The following is a 14234-nucleotide window of genomic DNA, read 5'->3' as shown; positions in this document are numbered from 1 at the left end:
TGAACTGGTGACCAAATCAGGTTGGAAATGATTGAAATTTGGCTTTTCTTGGTCTCAGCTCAGATTCCAGTGAACCTCATTGCAAAAATCACCACAACTTGTACTCTTATTGGCAGTCTCAAAAGCAGTGTTTAAACTACGTGGTAGGCGGGGGAGAACGACTAGAGCTGGATGTTCTCCTCCTCTCCTTGGCTTGAGCAAGCAACACTCCGCAATAGCTCTTCCTCCTCCTTGGCTGGAGCATGAGAGCTACCCCTCCTGTTTTAATCTATTTCAACCACTCTCAGCCAAGAAGCGAATGGGGAAGGTGACCGAATTAACCATTTGCCCCTAGATAATGACTCCTTATGATGTGTGTGGAAGCACATTGGCATAGCTCAGTCAGTTTAGCAAATTTCATGAGTCAAAGTTCAAATGGAAATTTAATTATTTTTTTCTAAATTCTGGTCAGAATAATTACAAACATAGGTCCCAATCCCACCCTGAGCTCTGTGCAGACAAATCCCATTGCAGGTTCCAGGCCTCAGTGACTATACATGTGCTTGATGGTTTTGGGAACTAGTACAATGCTGGGAATACACACTTCTGAGCTCCTTCAACTTTTCTAAACAGGCACTTTTTTTATGATGTTGGTTTCTCGTTGAAATACAATGAGCCTAGTGAAGAGCTTTAGCTTTACAAAGTTGAAGATAAATTCTTCCTTTGCAAGTTTAGATTGTGGTTCAGCCTTGTCTAAAAATTTTGTTTTCATTCTATAAAACAGTCATGCCTTGGAAGCTGACAAATGAATTTGTAATGCTGGGTAGACGGGGGTGGTATTGTCATTACAAATATAACAACTGCAAACTGAAATTTCAAATGATCTTTGATATGTCAGTTCCACACCAGGGGGGAAAAGAAACAGAAACCTTTGGCTTCAGGGCAATTAAACACCTGCGTCTAGCTCAGGTCAGCTGACTCAGGCTCACTGTGGGGCTTTAAAATTGCAGTGTAGACATTCAGGCTTGGGCTAGAGCCCAAGATCTGGGACCCTCTGAAGGTGGAGGGTTCCTGAGCCCAAAGGTCTACACAGCAGTTTTTAGCCTTGCAGCCCAAGCCCCTCAAGCCTAAGTCAGTTGACTCAGGCCAGCTGCAGCCATGTCTCGGGTCTTTTAGTCCAGTGTAGACGTACCCTTTCTAGACCTAACATTTCTTATATTCTCATGATCCAAATGTCATACAGCTAATGCTTTCAAAAGAATACTTTAATCAAGGCAGAACACTTGGACTGAATTCTTAATCTTTCATTAGCATTGCTACCCTACCACCTCCTGCTTTAAACCTGTATCTGTTGCTGACAGTGGGTGTCAGCAGTTGAATTAATGCTGAAAATGGTTTAACTGCAATGGTTTACAGAGTACAGGACTATGTACAACTCCACGTCAGACCTATAATTGAACCTTCGTTTGTTTCATGCCTTGCTACAATTGAGTAAATTATACCTGCTTACAAAATTGTTCTCATGCGTGTGATAGGAAGTTCTCTGTATTGTTCATAAGTGAAGATTTCTGAACAAAAAGTGTCCCATTCTTACAAGTTTGGGGTTAAAACACAGAGAGAGAGAGAGAGATGAGAGTGTAAAACTATGATGTTATCTTATTGTGAATGATTAGTTCTGGTAACTCAACTGTGTCATGCCATGTACAGCACTAGATCCTTAGATGCTATAACATTTATATTTATGAATTTATTATTCTATATCTTACATAAAATATATGTTTGCAGTGTAGTTGTGGCTGCGTTGGCCCCTTCCTCTTGTTGGAGGCTGTCCTCTTTTTTTCATTCTCTGTCTTCTTTGGAGGCTACTGTATATCCTTGTACCCAATAGCTACTTCCCTCTGTGCACTTCTTGGGGTGTATACCATAGTGGTCTGTTGACTTCTCTTGGTGGCTTGCTCTCTCTCCATCCCCTATGGTCCCCTCCTCATACTATTCTTATCTTGTACACCTGGGAGGTAATGGGATTTAATTAAGAAAAGTTTCACCTGGAGAAAGCAGAAAAACCGCCTCATAATGAGATCTATCAGGCTGTGGACGAGTCTCCCAAGGGAAGTAGTGGAGGCTGCATAATGCAGGACATCTAAAATAGACTGGAGAAAGCATGGGAAAATATACTGTATGGAACAATCCAGCAGTAACTCTAGGGGATAAATTTTTTCATTTCTAATTTACATTATTTCCAGCCATGCCAGAAAAGCCCATTAGCTGTAGGTTATTGTTAAAATGATTTGCAAAGGAAGAGAAAACAATATTGACCCATTATCATAATTAGACTCCAGAGTTAACAATATGTGATGGGCAGAGCAGTTCACATATTCTCATTAAGCTATTATTTCAGGTTGCCTGTAAACTCTGGAAATGAACCGTGTATAGGGGCCAAGAGGCTTGGTTTTTTTTTAAGTGAAAGCTTAAATTCTGTAGAAATGATTGTGGCCATGATAGAAGTACTGGAATGGCTTTCTGGCCTATTTAGACTCACTTTGAGCCCTGCTGATGTGTGCATTCTATAAATACACACACAGTTCCTTCTGCTGTGTGCACCCAATTGCCTACTGTTTGTGTATCGTTGGTTTTAAGCTGAATGTGAGTACTCAAAGTGAGGGTTGATAAAACATTTTTGTAGTCCTGGTGCAAACAGAAAATGTGTTGTGTTAGGTGTCAATCTTCCTGCAATAAAAGGTTTTAGTGTTAAAATTGGCTATGATCATGGTACAGTCTTTCCCTGAAGCACGCACTAGTTTTCAGGAAAAGGTAACAAATATGGGATGAAAATCCTAGGCAATGAAAAATATATTCATATATCGAGGAATAATTTAGTTGTTTGTAAACAGCTGGAAAAAAGAGGTTTTTGTTTTTTAAGAATCTGGCTCTGCGTTTGTCCCCTGTCTTCTCTCTCCCCTCCCCCGCAAAAAAAAATAGTTAAAGACAAGTTGTTGTCAGTGGTAACTGCTGAGAATTTGTCGAAAAGCTCACTTTTAGAAGACAATAGACCCCAACTATACTGTGGCACAGCTTTAAACTTTATTAAGTCTGTCTTGAACTAGCCTTTCCTCTCCTGAGTTAAATGGAAGAAAAGTTTGGCAGCTTCCATGCTGTGAGCTTGATTGATGCCCAGAACATGTGAGGGACTTTTGTGTCCAGCTTGCTCTCCATGAGTGCATAATGTGTGAATACTCAAATAAGGTCAGCCCTTATCACATGTAATCTAGACCTGAAAGCAGATCATCAGTGACAGTCATACTCTGTAAGTGAGAACACAAATCATCCTCTGCATGCTTTGGACAAGTTATGGGATTTTCTCCCTTCTCCCCTTTTACCTCTTTCTGTACAGGGGGGCGGGGGTGGGGGGGAGGAAGGGGAACGTTGGCAGAGCTCTGAAAGCCAGAGGAATACGTGCTCAGAATACTATACCGCTCATTCAAATAAGTGGGGGGATGGGGATTGTTTATTTGTAACAAAGTGATAGTCTTTTCACTGAGTGGCTGAAATGAGCTTCTCTTCTTTGAGTTGCTGATGTCTAATGATGTGGAATGCTGCAAGTTGGGAATGGAGTGGGAAGAAAAGAAACTTGGGGAAACATGTCAAATTCACTTCTATTGTGTTTTTTTTTAAAACTCTCTAAATCCCTCCAGAAATTGTTGAACGCTTCACAACTTTTGTTATTTGAATTTTAAAAAATAAAATAAAATAAAAATGTTAAGATTGCTCAGGAGTTAAACACAACATCTGGCAAAACAAATTGTGCTCAGAGTTATTCACCCTCTTTTTTTTTTTCTTTTTTCAAATTATGATGAAAATTCTGTCTGCTGCTAACACCTGTGTAGTTAGCTGGCTAGATACCTACACCACACCTATCACCAGGGCCTCTGAGCTCCACTATTCACTGCTAATACACTGTAAATAGTTGACGTCTGTTTACACTGTTCTGGTAGAATTTTAACAGAGCAGTTAGGGGGGCCCATTGCTTAGACTGTAAGCTATTTTGGAGCTTGGACCATCTTCTTGTTCTGTGTTTGGACAGAGCTTAGCACAATGGGATCCTGGTCCATGACTGGAGTTTCTAGGGGGTACCTCAATATAAATAATGAAATAAAATTATTTTCAAAAATTCACTGCCAGTCTTTATCTAAAAGAAACAAAACAACAAGAACCCAAGTTTAATGTAGGGATTGGTATCTGTCTAGTTATGTGGATGTTGCTTGGTTACTCTAGTTTAGTTACTTGGTTGTTTTTTTAAGCTGGGAAGGGGAAAAACTGTTTTCCTGTCTCTTTCAATGAAATGTTGCAACTGTGACACATTTGGTTGGTGGTTTCACTTAGAAAGGAATTTTACTTTATGGGTAAAGGGCTTTTTAAAAATAAGAAAATGTATAAATAATAGCATAATTAGCAGTAAAGAAATAAAATCTAGAGTTAGACCATTGATGACATTAACAACTATGGAAACAATGATGTCATTCTCCAAGCTGTGGAAATAATTGAGATTTTTTCCACATTTGTGATATCTTGAAAAGTTTCTTTCCATTCTTGGATATATAATGACCCCACCCACACAGCATTTTGCAGTGCTTTTGCTTGCTTGTATGTTGTACAATGGGTAAGTGTGTAATGCCAGTTAAATCTGGTACTGAATGGAAGATCCATAAACCCTAGAGTCTGTCTATAAATCCTGTAATTATTGTAATTTATTACTGTATTCATTTTGATTTGCAATCTACTACCATACAGAGCATCCTAGACACTCATTAAAAATATATAATTAAATAAACAGCCTCCTGAACTACTGCTAATAACCAATATTCTGAAAGAGCACAAATCCAGCAGAGACCTCCTCCCATCTGTGTTCCACAGCTCAACTATCATAACTTCCCTTTGTACTGTACCATATTGTTCATATTTCACAGATCGGAGCCACTTACCTAGATCCTTATGGCCCCAGGGTAAGTCGGTAGCAGAGTCTGGAATATAACTCACATGATGGATACTCTAGCAATACCTAATTTAGATAGAGAGATCTACTGGCTCCCCACCCTGTGTTTTAGCCACAAAAGGAATTCATCCTTCCCTGATGATAAACTAAGAACCGCTATGATTTTTAATTATACCGAAAGGGGATTGCCAAGACTGGATTAGTACTTAATGGTGTTTGGAGACATCAGAATTTTGGGGGGTCTCCCAGGCAGGCTTTTCATCATAGCCCTCCACCTCTCTGAACTTTTCTATTTTCCTTATTTCTCCATCTTTGATCTTGTTGCTCAGTCAGGCAGTCCAGCTACCTCGAGCCCATCCCAACAGGTTTCCAATAGTGCTCAACTGGCCACTGCAACCCCATCTGTGGCTCAGCCTGGCTGCTTCATCTAAGATTGCTTCAACCACAGGTCGGGAGTCCAAGAATCCTCTCCTAGTGCAGCCCTGGGAGTTGATATCTATACCTGGATGCCAACATGACTTAAACGTTGATCTTAGGGACACATGCTCCCTTTAGTCTGCATGTGGAACTCCTTTTGATGTTAGTGCGGTTGGGGGCAAAATGTGTCCCCCTTGGATTTCTAAAGTATTCAAATTAGCTTGTCCCCGTTTGATAGCTGTCTTTCAAATTCACAGCTATACTTCTAAGACTGACACGGCTACAATTGAAGCATTGATTGCTAATGGCAGTATAGTATCATAGCTCCCATCCTCCATTTCCCCCCTCCCCTCTTGATGTCCTCTTCACTCACAAAAACTTATACCATGGTGACTGTGCTATTAACCAACCTCCCCTCCCCCCAAAAATACCCATGTCCAACACCCTTCTGCAGCTCCTCAACTCTTCTAGCCCAAGAGGTTGATACAGAACAGCTCAAGTCACTCCCTTTAGGGGTAGTGTACCAATTGAAATCTTGAACTTGGATCTCCCGTTTCATCCAGCCACTCACTGTTTTGACTGGGCTGTTCTGTAGACTTTTGGTGAAGGATATGGTATAGTCATGAGTGAGTTTGTTTGTTTGGGTTTTTTGGTAAAAGAAACAAACTTAAAAGTCAATAGTTGATGAACCATTATTCCAAGCTTCACTCGTGCTTGATATGTGAGCTCTGGAGAGAAACTTTAAAGATGCCTTTGAAGTAAAACACACATATTAAAAATAAAGTAGGAGATAGGATCATGTTTTTCCCATGAAAAATGGTATAAAATGTACAGCGAATCTCAGAACAGACGGTGAGGAGGCTGAGAACATACATGTTTCTTTATTTCTGTACTGGGGGGAGGGATAGCTCAGTGGTTTGAGCATTTGGCTTGCTAAACCCAGGGTTGTGAGTTCAGTCCTTGATGGGGCCACTTAGGGATCTAGGGCAAAAATCAGTACTTGGTCCTGCTAGTGAAGGCAGGTCTATCTATCTATCTATCTATATTTTTTTATGAAGGAAAATGATGGGAATGGCCGGAATGTTCTGTTAGTGTATTTGGTATAATGTAGTTAGTCACTAAAGAATTAAAATAAAAAAATATATAAGGAAAGAAAAAGTAAATACAATGCAGTAGAATCTCACTAATTCACGCTGAAGTCTGAGAGGCAGACAGTATTATTACTTGATTTTTTTAATTGGCCAGCAAGGGTCTTTTCTGCCAGCAGTGGGCCAGATTAGTCTTACTCACACTGAGTAGCATTTATTGCATTGTTGTTGTTGATTCTTTATTTGTATAGTGGTAGTACCTAGGGGTCCCAGTCATGGATCTAGGTTTCATTTTGCCAGGTGATGTACAAAGATATAACCAAAAGATGGTCCCTTACTTGAAGAGCTTCAATGGGATGACTTGTGGAGTAAGGTACTATTCAAGTATGGGTGACAGGATCTAGCCCTTCGAGATCAATTGGAAACCTTCTCCCATTGATTTCAGTGGGGCAGTATCAGGTCTTAAGTGAGCAAAGACTATAAAAAAGCAAGACTAATGCATCACAAAATGTACTTTGCTCATTTATTTAGACAATTATAATGTATTTTAATTATTAATGATAATACATCAATATGTACTAATAACTGTACAATACTGTAGTATATTTGTAATTAGATATGACCAATATGAGCCCTCACTACAGTACTCAGCTATTAAATCTTTGCTCAGAGATGGTGAGACCATCAATTAATTTTGTTGTGTGTGGATTAGTGAGGTCCTGTTACATTCCCTTTTCAGGACTTAGTGTTTTTATTGAATTTTATTTAGAAGTGAAGATCGCAAACTTTTAATATTTGATACCATAATATTGTTTGTACATCTGCTTCCTGTTTCCATTTACCAAAGCAGGCAGCAGATCGTTAGCGGGTGTAATCTGTCAGTTGGAGATTTATCAATTTATATTAGTGAAGGATCTGTCCCCAGGACGTCAATTGTGTATAAACAAACAAACTGAAATAAATATTTATCTGTATAAAAATGAAGAAAGCAGTAATTTAGAACTCTGACACATAGAGTAGCCTCTAGCAGAATACAAAAAGTGTGTATTGCAACTGTGACCAATGGCACACAGTTGAGAGATTTAATGAAATCTGTATGCATTTCTAATTCATTAATATACTTACAGTAGTTTCATGTGATTTATATAAATTTAAAGGAGTCCAGTTACATGAGGAATCCACTGACCTTTAAAAAATCTGTTTATTGCAATTTTCCAATAAATCACTGTTCATACAGGGGGGGTAATAAAATTTCATTTTGAATGACACAGTGTGCAGACACAGACATTCTATATTTCTTATCTTTCTTAGCTGTCTTCTGTTATTGCTTCAGAGCAATCCTTATTTCTCCCTTAATATTGGAAGTGCATAGGAAAACGCCGGTGTGACTTTAAAAACAAAAGCCAAAGGCCCTGCTCAGTTTATAAAACAAACAATTTGTAAGTAGTTGACAAGAGGGGTTTGCTTACATCTCGTTGAAAAATGCAATACAAAGTTCATATGAATTTTCAGGGCTTTGTTTTTTGTATGTGTAAAGTAAAGAGGGAGTTAAAGACTCCGGCTGCAGCTTCCAAGTTTACACAAATCCCTGTGTGGGCAGTCAATCCATGCTCCTGTCTCAGGAATCCACTCCAGCTTGGGATCCTTGCTGCCCTTTTGTTGTCCTCCCCACGAGGTGATCAATTGAGGTCTATGTGGTGACAGAACCAGTTTGTAACAGGCTTGTCTTTCACATTCTCCTCTCAGGCTTGCTGGCAGACTCGTCTGAGGATCTGACAGAGGCGAAGCACAGGACTATAATTGAAATAAGAAAAGAAAAAGAAACAGAAGAACACAGGCAAATCAGAATCACTACTCTCCTGCAGCAATGGGTTGGCTGGAAGAATCAAACTGGCAGCTTCACATTTCCTTGATCATGCTACTTTCCATGCACACCAAGGGTAAGAAGAAAAAGTGTTCTACAATGTAATTATGACAGGGTGGTGAGCTGAAAGATAACTGTTCAATTTTATTATGAAAGGAAAAATTTAGCATGGGGAATCGCAGCTTAAGAATTTCCAAACCACGGTGCAGTCTGTGAAAGTACAGTATTTTAACTGCCTGTATGGCATATGTAAGTAGTATGTCTGAATTGGAATCAGAATTTCAAAGGGTAGTTACAGAGAGATACAGTAATTACAGAGAGGTACAATAGAAGTTTTTTATTGAGACTGCAATTGTCTAAATTACTTTCTAATCTGATTTAGACCTGAATATGCAATTGATGCTCTCAATAGACACAGTTTGTAGAATCAACCAACATGTTTAGGGATGCAGTACATAGCCGCTCCAAGTGATGTTTTCTGTTAGATATATAAATTTCTCAATATATGAGAAATTTGTTGCTCAGGTAGAAAGAAAGATTTTTTTTGTAACAAATGCATTAAATTGAAACAGGTAAAGATTACTAATTATAGAGTTATATAGTTTTATCTTTGAACATTTCATAATGTTAAGAGGCTGTTCCTTAACTTAACTCATTTTAAGGATTTATCAATAAACAAGGATTAGGAAACATATTTTGCTTGTTCAATAATATGGACTGATAGATTTCATACTTCACTTTTAAAAGGCAAAAATGAAGAATATGGCTAATTATAATAGTGCAGTATTTACTAGTCAGAAAGCGCAATAAGCAGAGGTTGTAATAAGGAAGAATTGTGAATGACTGACAGCAGAGACACAATAGCATTATACATTGTCGAGAGTGTGATAAGGAAGCTACATGAAATTCACGTGTTTACAATACCACTGTATGAAAGCAAGTGCAATAATTGAGAAAATATTTTTAATAGCAGATAAATGTGCTTAAAGTAATTTGTTTTATACACATACTGTCGTTCCTTATAAATGTTATGCCATCTTTCAAAGACTTTTTTTGAAGTAGTATACTTTCAGAAAAGATGGCAAAAGGTCCTTTTCCTTTGGTTGGTTGTTTTCACCGTGTGGCAGTTAGCTAGCAAGCGGACTATCGCATCTAAAAAGAAAAATAAATATTCACAACAAGGAAGGTTTTTCTCTCTCCCCATATATTAGTCATTTCTGTTTATTAAACATTTAAACTTTCTGTGACTCACCTACAATCCTTCAGTACTGGACATGTGGTTTGTTTTTGGGGATTTTTTGTTTGGTGGGGGGTTTTGGGGTTTTTTTTTCCGGTGCTTTAGGGAATCTTACTCTGGCTCCCTAATAGGACATGATACAGTGAAATCTAATGGCCAGAAGAAACAGCAGTAGTACCTTTGTATAGTCAATTTGCTCTCAAAGATTTAATGTATGGCAAGAAGGTAGTAGTCAGTAGGAGAAAATTAACTTCATGAGTCTGCTCTGTGCCCTTATTCTTTATCTCTGATGAACTCTTGGGAAAAGAAAGGGTTCTTGGGTTACCTGAAAAGTATAGGAGTTTTGTTAAAAAAAAAAAAAAAAAAGCATTTAAATTTGCTGAAGCAACCTGTAATAGGTTTTGGATACATGGACCATATTTCAGGGCCAGATCTTTGGCCTTTTTATAAAAGACACACAGAATCTTAATGGTTTGATGGACCCTCAAGGAAGACACATATTCTGAGATACAGGCATCTGTAGGGGCATGGACTGATTGATAGAGGAAACTTGCAGTGGATTGGTAAAAGATATGCACACCATTTTTCAGCCATAAGAGTCCCAGTTTGCTTGTCTTATTAGGGCATTTCAAATGGATACAAATGAATCAAAAAGAAAATAAAAATCTAGAATTATTCATCTTATTGACAGCATAATTACAATGGACTTAAATTTCAGCAAGGGTGGTTTAACTTGGACATTAGGAAAAACTTCCTAACTGTCAGGGTGGTTAAGCACTGAAATAAATTGCCTAGGGAGGTTGTGGAATCTCCATCATTAGAGATTTTTAAGGCAGGTTATACAAACACCTGTCGTGGATGGTTTAGATAATATTTAATCCTGTCATGAGTGCAGGGGACTGGACTAGTAGACCTCTCGAGGTTCTTTGCAGTCCTATGATTCGATGTTATTGGCAGAAGACCACCTCATACCATATCACAAACACAACTATTTAAGAATCCATGTGTTACATTTGGAACATTGTCTCCACATCTTGCCAGATAAGGGTCAAATCCTGTCTTGACTGGTGATGCCTACATAATGTTTGTAGTGACTAGTAACCAGCAGCATGCTTAGCTTGGGGCATCTTGCTGTCTCAGGCCAGGTTGTTTTTGGAGGACTGTTTGGCTGTTACCTTTCCTCTGAGCAAGAGCAGCATGCCCTCAGGTATCTTTATCAGTCAGTGCTCATGCTCATTACAGCAAGTTCACTCACCTACTCAACTTCTAACCACAAGCCTATTTAATGGTCCAACAAGCCATGCCTCAGTTAGACCTTGGTGCATACTGTACTTCATATAGCATAGGTGCTGCCACGTTCTTGCATATTGTGATGGCCTGGGGCCTGTTGTTCTTGTGTGTTGCAATGCCTTCCTCCCCTCTTTATTGCTTGTACACTTGTGCAACCAAGGTTTAGACTGTATTGCAGCGTCTTTTTATTATTTAAATATTGTACTGTCTCTGCCCAAAATATTCGTACCTGGGTGCCTGTAAGTTAGGCTCCTTAATAGAAATGTAATCACCTAGACAAGTGATCTTATTTCCAACTGTGTTGAGCACCCACAAATTCCACATAGTCAATGAGAGCTGTTTTTCCTCTTTGAAAATCAGCTGATTTCTCTTTAGGTGTCTAAATATGGATTTAAGAGTTTAACTTCAGGCTCCCAGGAGTGAAAATTTGCCCTCTGCCTTTAAATATGGAAGCAGAGACTACTGCAGCAATGAAAAGGATCTGTTCTGTGGGTTGGGATCTGTCCCCAGATCTTTAACAAATTGAAAAGATGACACGCTAGTTGACAACTGAAGTTGTGAAAAATACAACCTCAGGGTAGTTTATGGGGAAATATACTTTAAAGAAGTGTATAGAAGTAGGGCATGTACAATCAAGATTATACTTTTATTTTGTATTGCAGTAGCTCTGGTCTTGCATCAGGGACCTGTTGTGCTAGGCACTGTACAACCACAGAACAATCTAAAAGTAGCTCTACATTTCAGTCGGAAGGGTGATTGCAGCTCTCATAGGCATCACTAGCTTTAATTTACCTGGTGGGCTAACAATATTAGTGAAGACCTGGCTGCATGGACCCTGGCATGGGCTGGGAACATGAGTATGTACCCAGGGTTCTGATTGGACTTGCAGAGCCTGTGCTGCCATGTCTTCACTGCTATTTTTAGCTGGGCTAGCTAAATTAACACTAGCATGAGAGTTTGCTTATGTGAGCTGCAGCACACCTCCATTTGCAGCATACACATAGCCTAAGTAAAAAACAATTCTGCATCTAGATGGTGCAGAGTTCTTCCCTGCAAGGTATTTCCCGAGGTTTGGTCCAATCTAATTCAAAACATGTCAAGAGATGGTGCTTCCACACTACTTCCCTTGGACGATTATTCTGTACGCTAATAGGTGTCAATATTAGGAAGCTAGTCTGATTTGGGGCCAAATTTTGCCCACTTTTGCTAATTTCAGAAGCAGTTGTGCCATGAGTCTAATAGCAGACTTTGTCCCATTGGGCTTGCTTGCTTGCTTATTTATTTATTTGCTGTAGAGGGACAAAAGGCCATCTTGAATTGGAGAGCAAAGCGGCTCATCAACTCCAATTGCCAAACTTATTTTCTGGAATTTGTACTGTGTGCTACTTACAATTTAAAATGTTGAGAAAAATCTTTCATAGAAATATTTGAGAGAACGTTTAAACCTCAGGAGTCTGCTTTGGCAAGAATTTTTCACTTTTCAGAAAGAGGCTTAGGAAATGCATTTGGTGGTTGAAAATTCAAGAATGTAAAACGAGCGCACAGCTGGTCTAACTGGACACCAAGAAGAGAAAATGCTGACTGAGCTGTATAAAGGGAAGTAAAGGGTTGTGCTGTAAAGGGGAAAATGATGACAAGTCCTTGAAACAGCTTAGTCTTTTAGGAAAAGTGCGGGCCACCCAATAACTAACAAAGCCCCGCTCATTATTATAGAAAGAAAAAAGCTGTGGTAAGAAATAACTGCAGTGCAAGCTGAGTTATAAAGATATGTTATGGGCTAAAGAGGCGCTTTGTCACAAACCCCACGTACGGGAGGCAATGCATAGTTGAAGTGACCCAGGAACATTCCAAAAAGCTGATTGTGACTGAGAAGTTGCAGGCCGTCTTGTGGTTTTCTCTCTGGTCCAGAGGATGACGTACCTTGCATCACTCTGGTACCTGGCACGGTGTACGACCCCCCCAGCACACTATGGGAGTGGAGCCCAGGCTCTAACCACTCCCATGCCCGCTTAGGTGGAGTGTGGGGAGAATTGTGGCTCAGCAAAGGCTGTTTTCGTCCATGCTGATACCTGTGATGATGGTAGTCAGCACAGGGGCATAAGGGAGTGCCTTACTTCTCTTCATGGGCATGCAGGACATACACCACTCTGGTCCTGAATCATTATCTGGAAGCCATGGAGAAATTGGCAGGGGGTTGCTTTTAAAAATGAATTAAAATGAATGTAGTGTTTGTGAAAAGTGTAGGATTAAAGTCCAGGAGACAAGTATGTTGTAGGCACTAGCAGTCCAAGCTTTACCCCTGCATTACTCCCTGCTGGTAGGCTTATCCCTGTGGTCTGAAGAGGACCACCTTTAGGACTGAAAGTTCTGTACTGCATGTGTTTTAAAGCTACAGAGATTTTGAGTAAGGAACCAGTTGTTAATTACAATAGCAATCTGGTGAATATATAAACCTGATGCAACAAAATTCCTTGGTATAATTACTTGTCATGCAGTTCACTGCCCGAGGGGTTTAGCAGGGAGTACCATACTTCAGTCTGATCCAAAAAACTAATGTTCACCTGCTGGCCTAGCTGTTGTCTGGCAAAGTTCCAGACCTCCTCCTCCCAAACTGTAATAAGTGCTCATAGCCAGTGTATTGTAAAACTCCCCAGCTGAAAACCCAGAAACTCTTAGTCATGATACACAAGTCAACTTTGTTCAGTAACCTGAAAGCTGAAGGATGAATCAAGGAACATGAGGATAATTGGTCCCTAGAATATATTGCTTTAGAAGTAGATATGCAGTATATTTATATGACATGCATTTAAAGTAATAATTTTAAAGTGTAAAATGATCCTGGTTACCATATGGCAAAATATACTGGAAGTTTCAACAGTTAAGGCTGACACAGCTGTTAAATACATAACCATGGTTGTGTGTTTAAGAGTTTTATACTACTGCTATTATGTGGCATTCCCAGCTATTAATCTCCAGCTATTAATCGGCAGTAAAAGCAACTTGTGGTGAGCATCACAGATGCTCGAAATCTGATCTCCACTGCACTTCACCTAGGGGGAAAATGGCAAAATTTTTGCATCTCAACTCTTTCTTTTTTGCTTTCTTCATTATATTAAATATAGGTGTTATCCTGAAAACAGTTCACTGCAGACGATACAAAGGCATACATGTGGGATTTTTTTTTTTCATTTTGACAATGAAAATATCCACATTACTTGAACTTGCAAATTTTGATATTAAGACTAAATAATTTGATATGGCTAGTATGAAATACATTAATTAAGCTGATGAATGGAATGCCTATTATTTGGTGCTCATTTCTAACCACAGTATTTGGATATTCTATTGTAAGACCTTTTTTATTGTTTT

The 14234-nt window shown here is 39.2% G+C and overlaps 1 protein-coding gene across 4 annotated transcripts in view; it reads left to right on the top strand.

Moving 5' to 3' along the window:
• The window catches only part of BMPR1B (bone morphogenetic protein receptor type 1B), a 388242-nt gene that overhangs the window by 275601 nt on the left and 98407 nt on the right, over positions 1-14234 (top strand). For 3 of the 4 annotated variants that reach the window (XM_026660518.1, XM_026660517.1, XM_029913667.1), the window contains one exon: positions 8221-8414. In XM_026660518.1, the coding sequence (XP_026516303.1) occupies positions 8342-8414 (73 nt within the window). In that variant the 5' untranslated portion in view covers positions 8221-8341. Of the gene's footprint in view, positions 1-8172; positions 8415-14234 lie in introns of those variants that run through there. The other variant, XM_029913668.1, reaches the window with a different exon arrangement.

Source organism: Terrapene carolina, unplaced genomic scaffold (genome assembly GCF_002925995.2).
Source record: "Terrapene carolina triunguis isolate 2854851 unplaced genomic scaffold, T_m_triunguis-2.0 Scaffold789, whole genome shotgun sequence".
Classification (NCBI taxonomy): Eukaryota; Metazoa; Chordata; order Testudines; family Emydidae; genus Terrapene; species Terrapene triunguis.
Note: the sequence above shows the minus strand (reverse complement) of the source record. Positions and strands in the feature narration are given on the sequence as shown.